Here is a 16,064-nt window from a genome sequence, read left to right on the forward strand (position 1 = left end):
TGTTTATGTACATGTCTGCAAGGGTAATTGTTCCTATTGTAGAAAGAAAGTTGGACGGGATATGTGGGCTGTATTTATTAACTTAAAGAGCGACTTTTTGACATACATTGTTGATTTTATGTTATGAAATATAAAAATATACCTGTTATTCAGCATTGAAGATGTTGTCACCAAAAAGTGAGTATACTATACTGTATATATATATGGAGTGTATTGTTTAACAAAAAAAACTGTAATAAGTGGTTTCTGAAAATTCAAGAAGTTTGACTTACATAAATAGACTCTATATAAGTTTATATGAAAAATGTGACGCTTTTTAAAAAAAGTCAGTGGAGGGATATAGATTTGGCGTTGTCTGTCCATCTGAATCCATGACAAAAAGACGGGAGGAAAAGAGCTAATGCAATGTATGGCTTGCATGGCGCTCTCACAGACTAAGCTAACCAGGCAGTGGTTCTTATGCACCAGTCAATTGTAACCACGGCCTCCCAGGTCTGGGGCTATATCGGGGAAAGCCGGGGAAAGGGGCCGTGTTTTTACTTTCCAGGTGCCCCCGCAGGGCCGGGTGAATGCGGTGGTTTTGTCATAGCGCCATATTTAGCAGAGATTGGGCCTTATATAGAGTCTCTGGAGTGCGGGGGCATTTGGCCGGGGTTTAACCATCAGCTCATTCCCGCAGGGCGGGGATTTTACACGGGGTTTGCTGGACCGAAAGTCAAAGTCCCAGCTATTCCCCAGACCTGGGGGGGCTGTGGTTACAATTGACTGGTGCATTACCCACACGCTACTTTCCTTCCTTCATTAAACTTTAAAGCAGGCAGATGGCACTGACCTGCTGCATACTGCTGCCACCATTTATATAAACCTGGGAGGAAAAGTTTACCAGAAATGGGGCTCGAACAATGACAGGCGGAAAAATAGCATGGCGCTTTAACCATCTGGGCTAACTGGGCGGCTGGTTCCTAGACACACCGACTACACAATGAAACAGAAATTAATGAAACTCAATTGTGTGTGACTGATGGTGCATGCGCAATATTCATAATTCATCTTGATAATGCACCAGTCAGTTGTATCCATGGCCCCTCAGGTCTGGGGAATAGTGGGAACTTTGATTTTCAGAAAAACATTCCTTTTCCCCCGCTATACACCCTGACCAGGGCGTGGGGGGGGGATAACAATTGACTGGTGCATAAGGCCAGTAACACTAGAGTTATCACCCTTTTGTTATTGAAGATTAGCTCAAAATTGTCTGTCCAGAGCCTTGTCCATATAAACATCTGTAAACTACTGCTTCAAAGTATTTTGATGTTCTTTTTGTTTGTGTGACTCGAAGGGTCCATAGTACATTTCGTTTTTCCAATTTCCAAATTCAAGTGCTGAGAATATTTTGCAAAACAATAACGCTACTAAAATTAAAAAATAAAATGTTACTATCTGTAATCTTATTCACTTAATACTGACATAATTTGTGATGAAAAGTTTATAGAAGTCAATCTGCATCAGTTTTTTATGCAAAACATAGTGTTATTAGTAAAGGGTATTGGCTACTTAATCATTTTTGTTTATTGAACAATTCAGTGTTGTGTAGTTACAGTAGTAGAATATGATATATATTTTACATTGGTATAAATCCATGTACTTGTGGTGTTAAGCCGAACATAATGGATGTCCAAATGTAAAAAAAATCACATTACTGTGACTACCCAGAGCAATTACTATGAAACTAATGGACACAAATCAATGAAGCTTATAAGTGTATAAGTACATGTATAGTGAGCTGGTGCAGGCGCAAGATTCTTCTTTATAAGATCATTATAACATGAGTTATTGCCCTTTAAGTAATGAAAAATTGCTCCATCTGGAGCTATCACTGTGTAAGTTAGGGACAGAAATGAATGAAACTGACATGAAATGTATACTTTAGCTTGATGATGCATGCACATGAAGATTCTTATCAATTGGTTCAGAAAGTTTTATTGCCCTTTTATTTTTGGAAATAAGCTCAGATTTGTCTATTTGAAGCCATTTATATTTAACTAATTGAAAAAAAAAATGTTAATCTTTTATGATGTGTGTACAAGTCCATGCATTGCACTCATGTTGTATCTTGTTTGGATTTTTTGTATTCTAGGATTCATGGTGAGTGTAAGACGTTTAAGTAAGCATTTGCACCAGCTACAAAAACTTCACAAAATTCCTCAGCAAAGTTTAAGCTCTTCATGTGAGGCTGAAGCCCATATTTGTATAGTGGGAAGCGGACCAGCCGGATTCTACACAGCTCAACAACTGCTGAAAGTAAGAATTGTCAGTAGCTTGATGGAGAGCTTTGCAAATTAAATGCGTCCTGAGTCATGTTCACGGTCAGCTTTTCATTTTGGCTCTTTTTCGCTTGACTATTCAAAGAATAAAGAGGCTTTATTACTTGTGTCGGGGTTGGTGTAGGTGTCTGTGTCCGGTTAAAGTTTTAGGGAAAGTTGGCATTTTCATTTATAACTCCCGAAACTTTTCATTCAATATGATCCTTAATACACATTATGGCCCCTGATTGACTAAGGAATATAGGTTATAGTTTTAGGGTACATTCTGTCAGGTTAAAGTTTAAGGGCAAGTTGGGATATTTACTAACTACTGCTATACCCTTTATTCAATTGTCTTAATACTTCACACAGTTATTGAGGACCATATTACAATTAAGTTACATAACTCCATATTAACCCTAAATACAAATTATGGCCATTCATTGAAGTTTTTTATAATTGCTTTTGACAGACACGTTTTTTTTTATACTAGTATTTTTAAAAATGAAACCTGGTTTTTAGAATAATGTACGCTGTTGTTGAGACCGGCTGGCATGAGGGCAGTGTCAAACTCTTTTATGGTATCGAAGAATTTTAGTTTGGCTTGATACATATGATGACCAATACTTGGTATATAGGAAGAGTTTATGGGAAACTTTCATGGGATTGTGTTTGGGGTCCCTAGGGTCAAGGTCAAGGTCTCCGATACTAAAAATAGAAAAAATGTTGGTACTAAATAACATAAGTTATTGGAGACTTTTTGTGGGATTACTTTTGGGGCCTCTGGGGTCAAGGTCACTGTTACTAAAAATAGAAAAACAGTTGGTACTGAATAAATTTAGTTAGGTTTGACATATTGTCACCAAACTTGGTTGAAAGAGTTCCATGAGATTGCATTTGGGGCCCCTAGGGTCAAGGTAAAGGTCACTGCTACTAGAAATAGTAAAAACAGTTAAATCTGAATCTCACAGTATCGGCTGTAGTCAATTATTGAAAACTTGGTTTACAGCATCGCAGCTTTTTTTGTTTACTTTTTAATTTAGCTTTTCAATTGCTTTTGACAGGCATATATTTCATTGTTATTGTATTCCTTACTATATGACAAAATGGCGTATAGTCGAGCGCATTGTCCTATGACAGCTCTTGTTCTTTTGGATTTTAGTGTCCAATTTAAAAAAAAAAGTAATTTCTTAATTTAGAATGCCTGCACGATGATATGCAAAAATTATATTTTTATGTTCCAAATGTGTGCAATATTATCATTTCTGTAGCATTGTCATGAATGTAATTTGATTTACTAGCTTCTCTAAAAACTGAATGGTTCTTGCTTTTTATTAATCAAAGATCCACAATGATTTGTTTCATGTGCATGTGTTGTTTTTTGTACAGGCTAATCCATCTATAAAGGTGGATATCTATGAGAAGCTGCCAGTACCATTTGGTCTTGTCCGCTTTGGAGTTGCCCCTGATCATCCAGAGGTTAAGGTAGCATCTCAGTTATTGTAGCTAAAAACACTTCAGTAATACCCTGGCCCCAATTTCTCGAAACTTCTTAAGTCCCTTATAACAGGATTAAGCTAATCTCACTATTTTTGTTTTTCCATAAAATGTGTTATATTTACTTCTTCAAGAAATTTTAGAAATTATGTAGGAATACTCTGTATGATTACCAGAATAAACCATTTTTAATTTATCAAAATCCATTTTCAGTATGTATTTTGGCTAATTGAAATAAGCGACTTAAGCCAGTTAAGCTTAAGAAGTTTCGAGAAATCGGGGCCTGGTTACCTAGTTAAGCCTAGTTAAATATAATGTTTGGAAAATTTAGAAACTAACTCAGCTTTTTCAGATGCTTACGATGATTTGAAAATTTTCATTTGACAATAGATGCGCTATTCCAGAATGTAATCAACACGTTCACCCAGACGGCACAAAATGAGCGATGTTCGTTCATCGGGAATGTGGAAGTGGGTCAGGACATAAGTGTGACAGAGCTGAGAAAACACTACACTGCTGTTGTTCTGGTTGGTTTATAAAGCTCGCAGGAGGTCACATGTTCAAACTATTGTTTTCTGTATGGTGTATTAACTGTTTACAACATCTGGTTCAAAAAAAGATAAGAAAAACATACTAGATATGTGATTATGAATTGTCCTATTTGTTTGCTTTTAAGGTCACTTCCATTTCCTATTAAATATCTTGTCTTAATCTATTAAAGAAAATAAGCATATTATATGAGCTCATAATGAAGAAGTTTGTTTTTATATGTTACAGTCATATGGTGCAGAGGATGATCGAAGGCTGGGAATCCCTGGTGAGGTTAGTACCTTTATTTATCAAAGGCTGGGAATCCCTGGTGAGGTTAGTACCTTTATTTATCAAAGGCTGGGAATACCCGGTGAGGTTAGTACCTTTATTGATCAAAGGCTTGGAATTCCTGGTGAGGTTAGGCTGGGGATTCCTGGTGAGGTTAGTACCTTTATCGACCAAAGGCTGGGAATCCCTGGTAAGGAAAGTACCTTTATTGACCAAAGGCTGGGAATCACTGGTGAGGTTAGTAACTTTATTGATCAAAGACTGAGAATCCCTGGTGAGGTAAGTACCTTTATTGATCAAAGGCTGGGAATCACTGGTGAGGTTAGTAACTTTATTGATCAAAGACTGAGAATACCTGGTGAGGTTTGTACCTTTATTTATCAGAGGCATGGAATCCCTGGTGAGGATAGTACCTTTATCGATCAAAGACTGGGAATCCCTGGTGAGATAAGTACCTTTATTGATCAAAGGCTGCGAATCCCTGGTATGGTTATTACCTTTATCGATCAAAGGTTGGGAATCCCTGGTGAGGTTAGTACCTTTATTGATCAGAGGCTGGGAATCCCTGGTGAGGATATTACCTTTATTGATCAAAGACTGGGAATCCCTGGTGAGGTAAGTATCTTTATTGATCAAAGACTGGGAATCCCTTGTGAGGTAAGTACCTTTATTGATCAGAGGCTGAGAATCCCTGGTGAGGTAAGTACCTTTATTAATCAAAGGCTGCGAATCCCTGGTATGGTTATTACCTTTATCGATCAAAGGTTGGGAATCCCTGGTGAGGTTAGTACCTTTATTGATCAGAGGCTGGGAATCCCTGGTGAGGATATTACCTTTATTGATCAAAGACTGGGAATCCCTGGTGAGGTAAGTATCTTTATTGATCAAAGGTTGGGAATCCCTGGTGAGGTTAGTACCTTTATTGATCAGAGGCTGAGAATCCCTGGTGAGGATATTACCTTTATTGATCAAAGACTGGGAATCCCTGGTGAGGTTAGTACCTTTATTGATCAGAGGCTGGGAATGCCTGGTGAGGTTAGTACCTTTCCAGGTGAGGTTAGTACCTTTATTGATCAAAGGCTGGGAATCCCTGGTGAGGATAGTACCTTTATTGATCAAAGGCTGAAAATCCCTGGTGAGGATAGTACCTTTATTGATCAAAGGCTGGGAATCCCTGGTGAGGTAAGTATCTTTATTGATCAAAGAATGGGAATCCCTGGTGAGGTAAGTACCTTTATTGATCAGAGGCTGAGAATCCCTGGTGAGGTAAGTACTTTTATTAATCAAAGGCTGAGAATCTCACATGAGGTTAGTACCTTTATTGATCAGAGGCTTGGAATCCCTGGTGAGGTTAGTACCTTTATCGATCAAAGACTGGGAATCCCTGGTGAGGTAAGTACCTTAATTGATCAAAGGCTAGGAATCCATGGTGAGGTAAGTACCTTTATTGATCAAAGGCTGAGAATCTCTCATGAGGTTAGTACTATTATTGGTCGAAAGCTGGGAATTCCTGGTGAGGTTAGTACCTTTATTGATCAAAGGTTGGGAATCCCTGGTGAGGTTAGTACCTTTATTGATCGGAGGCTGGGAATCCCTGGTGAGGATATTACCTTTATTGATCAAAGACTGGGAATCACTGGTGAGGTTAGTTCCTTTATTGATCAGAGCGTGGGAATCCCTAGTAGGTTAGTACCTTTCCAGGTGAGGTTAGTACCTTTATTGATCAAAGATTGGGAATCCCTGGTGAGGATAGTACCTTTATTGATCAAAGGCTGGGAATCCCTGGTGAGGTAAGTACCTTTATTGATCAGAGGCTGAGAATCTCTGGTGATGTATGTACCTTTATTAATCAAAGGCTGAGAATCTCACATGAGGTTAGTACCTTTATTGATCAGAGGCTTGGAATCCCTGGAGAGGTAAGTACCTTTATCGATCAAAGACTGGGAATCCCTGGTGAGGTAAGTACCTTTATTGATCAAAGGCTGGGAATCCCTGGTGAGGTTAGTACCTTTATCGATCAAAGGTTGGGAATCCCTGGTGAGGTTAGTACCTTTATTGATCAGAGGCTGGGAATCTCTGGTGAGGATATTACCTTTTTTGATCAAAGACTGGGAATCACTGGTGAGGTTAGTACCTTTATTGATCAGAGGCTGGGAATCCCTGGTAAGGTTAGTACCTTTATTGATCAAAGGCGGGGAATCCCTGGTGAGGATAGTATCTTTATCGATCAAAGGCTGGGAATCCCTGGTGAGGTAAGTCTCTTTATTGATCAAAGGCTGAGAATCCCTTGTGGGGTTAGTACCTTTATTGATCAAAGGCTGAAAATTCCTGGTGAGGTTAGTACCTTTATTGATCAGAGGCTGAGAATCCCTGGTGAGGATAGTACCTTTATTGATCAAAGGCTAGGAATCCCTGGTGATGTAAGTACCTTTATTGATCAAAGGCTGAGAATCCCTTGTGAGGTTAGTACCTTTATTTATCAAAGGCTAAAAATCCCTGGTGAGGTGAGTACCTTTATTGATTAAACGCTGGGAATCCCTGGTGAGGTTAGTACCTTTATTGATCAAAGACTGGGAATCCCTGGTGAGGTAAGTACCTTTATTGATCAAAGGCTGAGAATCTCTCATGAGGTTAGTACTTTTATTGGTCAAAGGCTGGGAATTTCTGGTGAGGTTATTACCTTTATTGATCAAAGGCTGGGAATCCCTGGTGAGGTTAGTAACTTTATTGATCAAAGACTGAGAATACCTGGTGAGGTTTGTACCTTTATTGATCAAAGACTGAGAATCCCTGGTGAGGTTAGTACCTTTATTGATCAAAGGCTGGGAATTCCTGGTAAGGTTTGTACCTTTATTGATCAAAGGCGAGAAATCCCTGGTGAGGTTAGTACCTTTATTGATCAAACGCTGGGAATCCCTTGTGAGGATAGTACCTTTATTGATCAGAGGCTGAGAATCCCTCATGGGGTTAGTACCTTTATTGATCAAAGGCTGGGAATCCCTGGTGAGGTAAGTACCTTTACTGATCAAAGACTGGGAATCCCTGGTGAGGTAATTACCTTTATTGATCAAAGGCTGAGAATCTCTCATGAGGTTAGTACTTTTATTGGTCGAAGGCTGGGAATTCCTGGTGAGGTTAGCACCTTTATTGATCAAAGACTGGGAATCCCTGGTGAGGTAAGTACCTTTATTGATCAAAGGCTGAGAATCCCTGGTGAGGTTAGTACCTTTATTGATCAAAGACTGAGAATCTCTCATGAGGTTAGTACCTTTATTGATCAAAGGCTGAGAATCTCTCATGAGGTTAGTACCTTTATTGATCAGAGGCTGATAATCCCTGGTGAGGTTACTACTTGATACTACCTATTAATTGTTAGAATGCAGTCATATTCTGCTGAGGTGAATATCTTTTACCCTCAAAATCTTGGAATCCCCGGTGAGGTGTGTACTGATCAAACACTTGGAATCACTAGTAAGGTAAGTTCCTATAATTCTTGAAGGCTGGCAATTCCTGGTGAAGTGAATATCTTACAGGTTCTAAGGCTAGGAATTCCTTGTGATGTAGATATTTTTAAGGTTATATGGCTGGGAATTCCTTGGGAATTATCCTGGAACCCCGGTCCAGGCGAGGTCAGAACCTCCAACCCTCGAGGTTGGTAAGGTCAATCACCAACAAGAACCTTCTTTTTTTAAAACCATGTTTGAAATAGAGTGCAAAAGAACCTACAATTAGGTTTAAGTAATTAACAAGTTTATAAGGCTCTCATGTATTGTATTTTCATAGTTATTCCTAAATTATTATTTTTTTCAATTTTTATTTAAAATGTAGATTGAAATGGAATATGTATATAGAGAAGTAATGCACTGTATGAAGTTTTTATGTACATGTTGTTATCTCATACAAAATCAATGCTAGTAACATGTGCATGTTAAATATAGCATTTCCAAATGCCTCTGTTACAGGATGCACAGAATGTGATATCAGCGCGAAACTTTGTTGGCTGGTACAATGGCCTCCCGCAGGATAAAGATGTATGTCTTTTTTCTTCCAAAAGCAATATGCAAAAATTTCCATGGACTTATCAAAGACTTTCACACGCTAATATTTTCATCAGCAAAACATTTTGATAGAGTTAAAAATAAGCTGATTGCTGAAACTTAAATATCAACACTAAACAGCCTCCAGTTCAATGAAAATGCATATTAGTAAGAGCAGGCAGCTGAGAACATGTCAGATCTATAAGCAGCTTAAATTAAAGCTGTAAGAAAGTCTTGACTCTAATGTCTTATGAATTGCCTCATATTGAATACCGTACACTTTTGGTACAGGTCATGATTTTCATTTACATGTTTATTATTATCCATTTTGCACCATCTCATATTTGTGTCACTATTTGAATTACAGGTAAATGTTTATAAATCTAACTGGCATACAAGTAATGATAATTTTGTTCTCATTTTAATCAGAATTCTTTTTTTTTCTTAAGTTCACATAGGTGCAGATTGCAAGATAAGGTATTTATGTTTCAGCTGTGTGTGAACCTGGATACAGACACAGCGTTGGTGCTTGGACATGGAAATGTCGCCCTCGATGTAGCTCGTATCCTCCTCACCCCCATAGACCTTCTCGCGGTATGACCACATACATGTTAGGTTGTTTTATGATGTGGCATTGTTTAAGACCCAATACCTCACTCTGAGACTTGGAATTATTTTGACACTGTCAGTGGACTCACCATTTAGATCATAGAACAAATGCGTTTTATGCTGATTCTGTAAATAGCAGAGATGTCATAAGTAATAAAAGAGCTTAGTTCTTAATTCAAGGGCCCTGATGGCTTGCTTTAAAACTACAACCTCATGAATTGTTTACCTAAATAGTTATCTGGCATTTTTAATATAGTGGAATATTTTACTTGATGAGCAGAAAACTGACATCTCTGAGTGTAGCCTGGAGGCATTACGTAGTAGCCGGGTGCGGCGCGTGGTGCTTGCTGGAAGACGGGGCCCACTGCAAGTGGCATTCACCATCAAGGAGCTACGGGAAATGATCCGCCTGCCAGACACACGCCCAATACTCCACACACATGACTACCATGGCCTCCAGGATATCCTTACAGGTACTTTTAAATGCATTCTTAGCCCAACACTGTCTGTGATAGATACATTGTTTTTAGCGGGTATGTCTGTCTGTCCAACCCTTTGAAGGAATTTTATGAAAGCGACATGTAGATCCCACATTTTATGCATGCCTGCTCAATGCCAAAGTCACATTTCAAGGTCAAAAGATCAAGCAATAACCTTTGTGTCTGCTCTTTTTCTTCTAAAACTTTTTTTTTTTAAATTCATGAAAGATGGTTCGAATATTTATGACATAGACAATGTGCAGAGCCCTCAATCCAGGTGTGTTGGCCTAAGGCTCGAAATCAAATATTTGAGCCACAGATTTTGTGACTTTACCATATCTCCTATACCCTTGATGGATATACATGTCATTCTAGTCAAATGTTAACCCTATCGAAACAATGTTCAGAACCCAATAACAGCCACACAGGCTCAAGGTCATATGTTTAAGCAATAGATTTTGTGTCTGCTCTCGAACTCCTTAACTCCCTAGAAGGATTTTCATGAAACTCAAATGTTTACTACATCATGTTGAAATGCAGAACCCACCAGCTTAAGGTGAAGATCACAGTTCAAGTTCAATTTTCATGCTGTTCCATATCTCTTAAACTGTGAATACGACAAATAATTTGTAGGGCTTTAAAAAGAGTGACATTGGGTTGACAGAACGAAATTGTTTAGTATTTACGTAAAAGTGCAATTAACTATTTATGTGCTTTATATCACTTGTGCTATTTTTTATTTTATTAATTCTGTCATTGATGTACATGACCTGTACTATTTAATAACCTTTGCCATTTTTGCCATACATAATTATGTTATTCAAAAGTGTCTGACTATTTAGACACCAATATCAGAAAGTTTGGATAGGGTAATAAACTACTTCTATAACTGTTGCCATTGTCTAGTCTTCTTATATCAGACTTGCCACGACCCAGGAAGAGACTGACTGAGCTGTTGTGTAAGACAGCTTTGTCCCCAGGGGACACAGACAAAGGGCTTTGGGGGCTGGCAGCAAGGGAATGGGAACTCAGGTTTTGCCTCTCACCCCTCCAGGTCCTCACCCAGGGGTCACAGGTCACAGGGGTTAAGTTTGGGGTCAACACGCTTGAGGTAAGGACTTCTCAGTCTCTGGCTTGTATGACAATGAAAATAGATCAAGAGGTTTTGTTTCATAACAGTTAATCATTATTATTTCTACACAAGATGTTTCTACAGGAAAAAAATAAAGTGAATTTTTTTTCTCAAAAAACAATTTCCTTATGCATTAAATGCCTCTGAAATGAGACTCGGTTTATTTGCGTATTATATATATATTTAAATACTCGCCTTGCAAAAGAAATTCAAATTCAATGTTTAGGGCCCTGACATGTCAAGCCAGCGAGCGGTGTTGACAGAGGAGACAGAGACCATTCAGTGTGGGCTTGTTCTGCGGAGTATCGGGTACCGTAGCACTCCAATTGACTCTTTGGTGCCATTTGATGAAGCACGAGGTGTGATATCCAATGTCAGGGGCAGGGTCACGGGAGAGACTGGTAAGTTGTATTGCCAAATGTATGTGGGTTTTATTGCTTCACACATGTAGGTCAGTGGGTAGACCAATCCTTGTGCAATTGATTATTGGAAAATGCTTGGGCCTAAGGACCGCAAACTTGGTAGGAAGATGTGACATGACCAGCAGAACACAACAGTGGTGATTTTGAAAAAAAAATATACAAACAAACAAACTGATTGATAACTTATATATGCTTGGGCTTAACAACGCCAAACTCAAAGGTCAAGGTCACAGTTACCATGAGGAGAAAAGCCTTTTCCAATCAATATATGAAAACACTTGGTGGAGAGGTTGATCATACCTGTGGATCCCTATTGTAGAACCCTATTGATTTTTAGATCAACAGATCAAGGCCAAAGCCACTAGATTGATCGCAGTCTTTTGAATCTTTTAAAACAGGTTTTAAAAAACAAAACAAAGATAAATACCTAAAATGTTTTGCTCGAAAGCTGCAAGAAATTACCCATTTTCATATTATTATAAACATAAACATATATTATGCAACCATCTCAATTGACCTTAAAGCAACTGTCTGTTTTACTTACAATGCCCATATTCTTATTGTTATATTAGTCATTTTAATTAATGTGCTGTCAGGAGAACACTTACATGTTTTACTGGAAACTTTAACTCATCATGATCAACCCCAATAACAACATTTAGAATGGTCAATAACAATACCTACTATGTTGGTCATAATCATAAAATTACCCACTGATGTATGACTAATTGACTGCCATAATGTGAATATATATGTTTTACATACATCTCTTGTTAGCTTGACCTTTCTATATTTGTTGCCATTTTCTGCCACTAGCAACTGTTACAGCTTGGTTCAACATATGCATGCAAGCTCCCTATATTTTAAACATAATCAGTGTCTCAACTGTATCTCCTTTTAATGTTTTTATACTGCTCTGTTAGCAATCCAGAATCATTAACTCCTATGACACTGTAACCCCTATTACCTCTTTAACCCTAACACCCCCATTACTTTGTTACCCCTATTATTCTGTTAACCCTATTACCCCCTTTAACCCTATTTCTCACATTACTTTGTTAACCCTATTACCCTGTTACTCCTATTACTTTGTTACCCCTATTAATCTGTTACCCCTATTACCATGTTACTCCTATTACCCCTATTTCTCTGTTCCCCTATTACTATGTTACCCCTATTACCATGTTACTCCTATTACCCCTATTTCTCTGTTCCCCTATTACTCTGTTACCCCTATTACCATGTTACTCCCCTATTACTATGTCACCCCTATTACCATGTTACTCATATTACCCCTATTTCTCTGTTCCCCTTATAACTCTGTTACCCCTATTACCCTTATTACCCCCATTACTTTGTTAACCTTTTTGCTTTGTTACCCCTCCTACTTTGTTACCCCTATAACCTAATGACCCTTATTACCCTGTTACCCCTATTACCCCTATTAATTTGTAACCTCCTTACTCTATTACCCCTATTACTCTGTTACCCCTATTACCCTATTACCCCTATTAACTCCAATACTTTGCAACCCTATTACTCCTGTTACTCCTATTACCCTGTTACCCCTATTACCCCCAATACTTTGTTACCAATATAGCTTTGTTACCCCTACTGCTTTGTTACCCTATTGCCCTATGACCCCTATTACCTTGTTACCCCTATTAGCCTTATTACCTTGTTATCCCCATTACCCCAACTACTTTGTTACCCCCATTACTAATTAAGCTGTTTACCCTATTACCCACATAACCCTGTTACCCCTATAACCCCCATTACTTTATTACCCCATTACTTTATTACCCCCATTACTTTATTACCCCATTACTTTATTACCCCCATTACTTTATTACTCCCATTACTTTATTACCCCCATTACTTTATTACCCCATTACTTTATTACCCCCATTACTTTATTACTCCCATTACTTTATTACCCCATTACTTTATTACCCCATTACTTTATTACTCCCATTAATTTATTACACCATTACTTTATTACCCCCATTACTTTATTACCCCATTACTTTATTACCCCCATTACTTTATTACCCCATTACTTTATTACTCCCATTACTTTATTACACCATTACTTTGTTACCTCTATTACCCTGATACTTTGTTACCCCCATTATCCTGTTACCCCTATTAATCAGATACCCCCTTTACCTTGTATCATGTTAATGCTCCATGAAAAATGAAATATTTGTTAAGTTGTCAGTGAAACATGGTTAGGGCAAGATGGGGGGGTCGTCAGGGTCATTATATCCAATTATTTATATGCAGATCTGTATTGAGTGTCTTGGCCGGACAGGGGCCTTTAGGGGTCATTATATTTCATTGTTTATATGCAGATCTGTATGTGAGTGGCTGGGCAGGATGGGGGCCTTTAGGGGTCATTATATACTATTGTTTATATGCTGGTCTGTATGTGAGTGGCTGGGCAGGACAGGGGCCTTTAGGGGTCATTATATACTATTGTTTATATGCCGGTCTGTATGTGAGTGGCTGGGCAGGACAGGGGCCTTTAGGGGTCATTATATACTATTGTTTATATGCAGGTCTGTATGTGAGTGGCTGGGCAGGACGGGGGCCTGTCGGGGTCATTGTCAACACGATGTCGGATGGCTTTGATGTCGGGAAGACTGTGCTACATGACTTACAGCAGGGAATACTGCCTGTTCATGTGGGCAGGAACGCTGCTCTCGACATTCTCATGGCTCAAGGTGAGTGCTTGGTTTTACAGGTTTTGGGAGGCTTGCTTTAACTCTATCTTCCATAAACATAATAATGATTAGGCTGGAACCCAAGTTTCATGGTTACTCAAAATTGAGTTAATGGAAACTAAAGAAACTTAATTCTTCATAATAATTTCTGTGACAGATACATATTTATCATGTCTTGTGTTTAATAGCAGAATGTAAATCAAAATGCAAATTTAGTATTCTCTTGGAATAGTTACCTTTGATGTTTAGCATTTTTTGATATATTCCAGGTGTGCAGATAGTGAAATTTAATGACTGGGGAAAAATTGACAATGCAGAGATGTGTGCTGGGGAAAAGGTGGAAAAACCTCGCGAGAAGCTCACAGACATAAGTGCCATGCTGCGTATAGCTGCAACTTGAACATGGTTGTTATGACAACCACATACATTTTTCTGCCACAATATAAACAGAAGACTTTGAATAGCCATTTCATGAAGATGATAAATTAGCCATTTCATGAAGATGATAAATACGATGGCACACTTCACAGTACACTACAGCTGTAAATATCTACAAAGTCTACAATATGAAGATACCGGCTAATCAACAGGATAAACACTACTATTCTGATTGTAACATGTATTGTGAGGACCTTGTGAAAATGAATTATGAGTTATAAGAATAATCATGAATAAATAGACAATACAATATGTGGCTTGATGAAAGGACAGGCTCAGGACTGGTTGGTACTGTTAGTTATATGGAATTGTATGCTATTGTTATACATTGCCATATAGTGATTAAACCTTACAAAAACAGTTTAAACGAATAAAACTTTTCTGGTTAAATTCATTTATTATGCCCGCCATTGAAGAAGAGGGGGTATATTGCTTTTCACATGTTGGTAGGTCGGTCGGTCAGTCCGTCGGTAGACCAAAGCTTGTCCAACTGATAACTTGACAATTTGTGGACCTATGGTCATACAACTTAAGATGAAGATTGGGCCTGACCAGTAGATGACCCCATTTGATTTTAGGAGTCATCGGGTCAAAGGTCAAGGTCACAGTAACCTTTAACGTAAAAAGGTTGTCAAAATTTGTCCGAGTAATAACTCGACAATTTCTGAACCTATGGTCATCAAACTTGACATTGAGGCTGGTCCTGACCAGGAGTTGTCCCCTTTTGATATTTAGGGTCATCGGATAAAAGGTCAAGGTCACAGTGATCTTAAATTCTTAAAGGTTGTCAAGGTTGTCCAAGTCATAACTCAACAATGCCTGCACCAATGGCCCTCAAACTTGACTTGGAGGTTGGGCCTGACCAGTAGATGGCTCCTAATGATTTTAGGGGTCATCAGGTCAAAGTTCAAGGTCACAGTGACATTTAACACGAAATGGTTGACAAAGCTTCTCCACGTGATAACTCAATAACGCCTTGACCTATGGTCATCAAAATTAAGATGGAGGCTGGGCCAGATCAGTAGATAACCCCTATTGATTTTATGGGTCAGTTGTCAAAGGTCAAGGTCACAGTGACCTTGAATGTCAAAAGGTTGCCCTAGTGATAACTGGTCATTGCTTGCACCCATGGTCTCCAAACTTGACTAGGAAATTGGGCCAGACCAGTAAATGACCCTTATTGATTTATGGGGTCAAAGGTCAAGGTCACAGTGACCTTGAACACAAAAAGCTTGTCTGTGTAATAACTTGACAATGCCTGCACCCAAGGCCCGCAAACTTGATGTTTAGGTTTGGTTTGACCAGTAGATGACCCCTATGGATTTTGAGGTCAAAGGTCAAGGTCATATATCATAATGGTCATTAAAATTTACTTCATAATTACTTATTCCCTGCTGCTAAGAGGATGCATGTTTATCTACAAATATCAGTTATCACCTGAACATGATTTAAAACTGTACCCACTATCCTTACACTTTGAATGGTCATAATCTTAAAACTGCCTCAAAGGCATCCAATGTCAATGAAAAATCAGTTGTCATTTTGGTACATGCATATTTCGTTTTATTGTTCAAATATATTCCTGACAACATGGCCCTCAGGGGG

General features: G+C 38.5%; 1 protein-coding gene across 1 annotated transcript; it reads left to right on the forward strand.

Moving 5' to 3' along the window:
* Positions 1 to 7: 7 nt before the first annotated feature.
* LOC128203301 (NADPH:adrenodoxin oxidoreductase, mitochondrial-like) lies at positions 8 to 14,839 on the forward strand. The gene is made up of 12 exons (XM_052904667.1): positions 8 to 177; positions 2,135 to 2,298; positions 3,690 to 3,785; positions 4,202 to 4,324; positions 4,575 to 4,619; positions 8,579 to 8,647; positions 9,146 to 9,247; positions 9,543 to 9,735; positions 10,662 to 10,852; positions 11,100 to 11,274; positions 13,857 to 14,021; positions 14,291 to 14,839. The coding sequence occupies exons 1-12, from the start codon at positions 162 to 164 to the stop codon at positions 14,419 to 14,421; spliced, it is 1,470 nt and encodes a 489-aa protein (XP_052760627.1). The 5' UTR covers positions 8 to 161; the 3' UTR covers positions 14,422 to 14,839.
* Positions 14,840 to 16,064: the final 1,225 nt, after the last annotated feature.

Source organism: Mya arenaria, chromosome 2, assembly GCF_026914265.1.
Source record: "Mya arenaria isolate MELC-2E11 chromosome 2, ASM2691426v1".
Classification (NCBI taxonomy): domain Eukaryota; kingdom Metazoa; phylum Mollusca; class Bivalvia; order Myida; family Myidae; genus Mya; species Mya arenaria.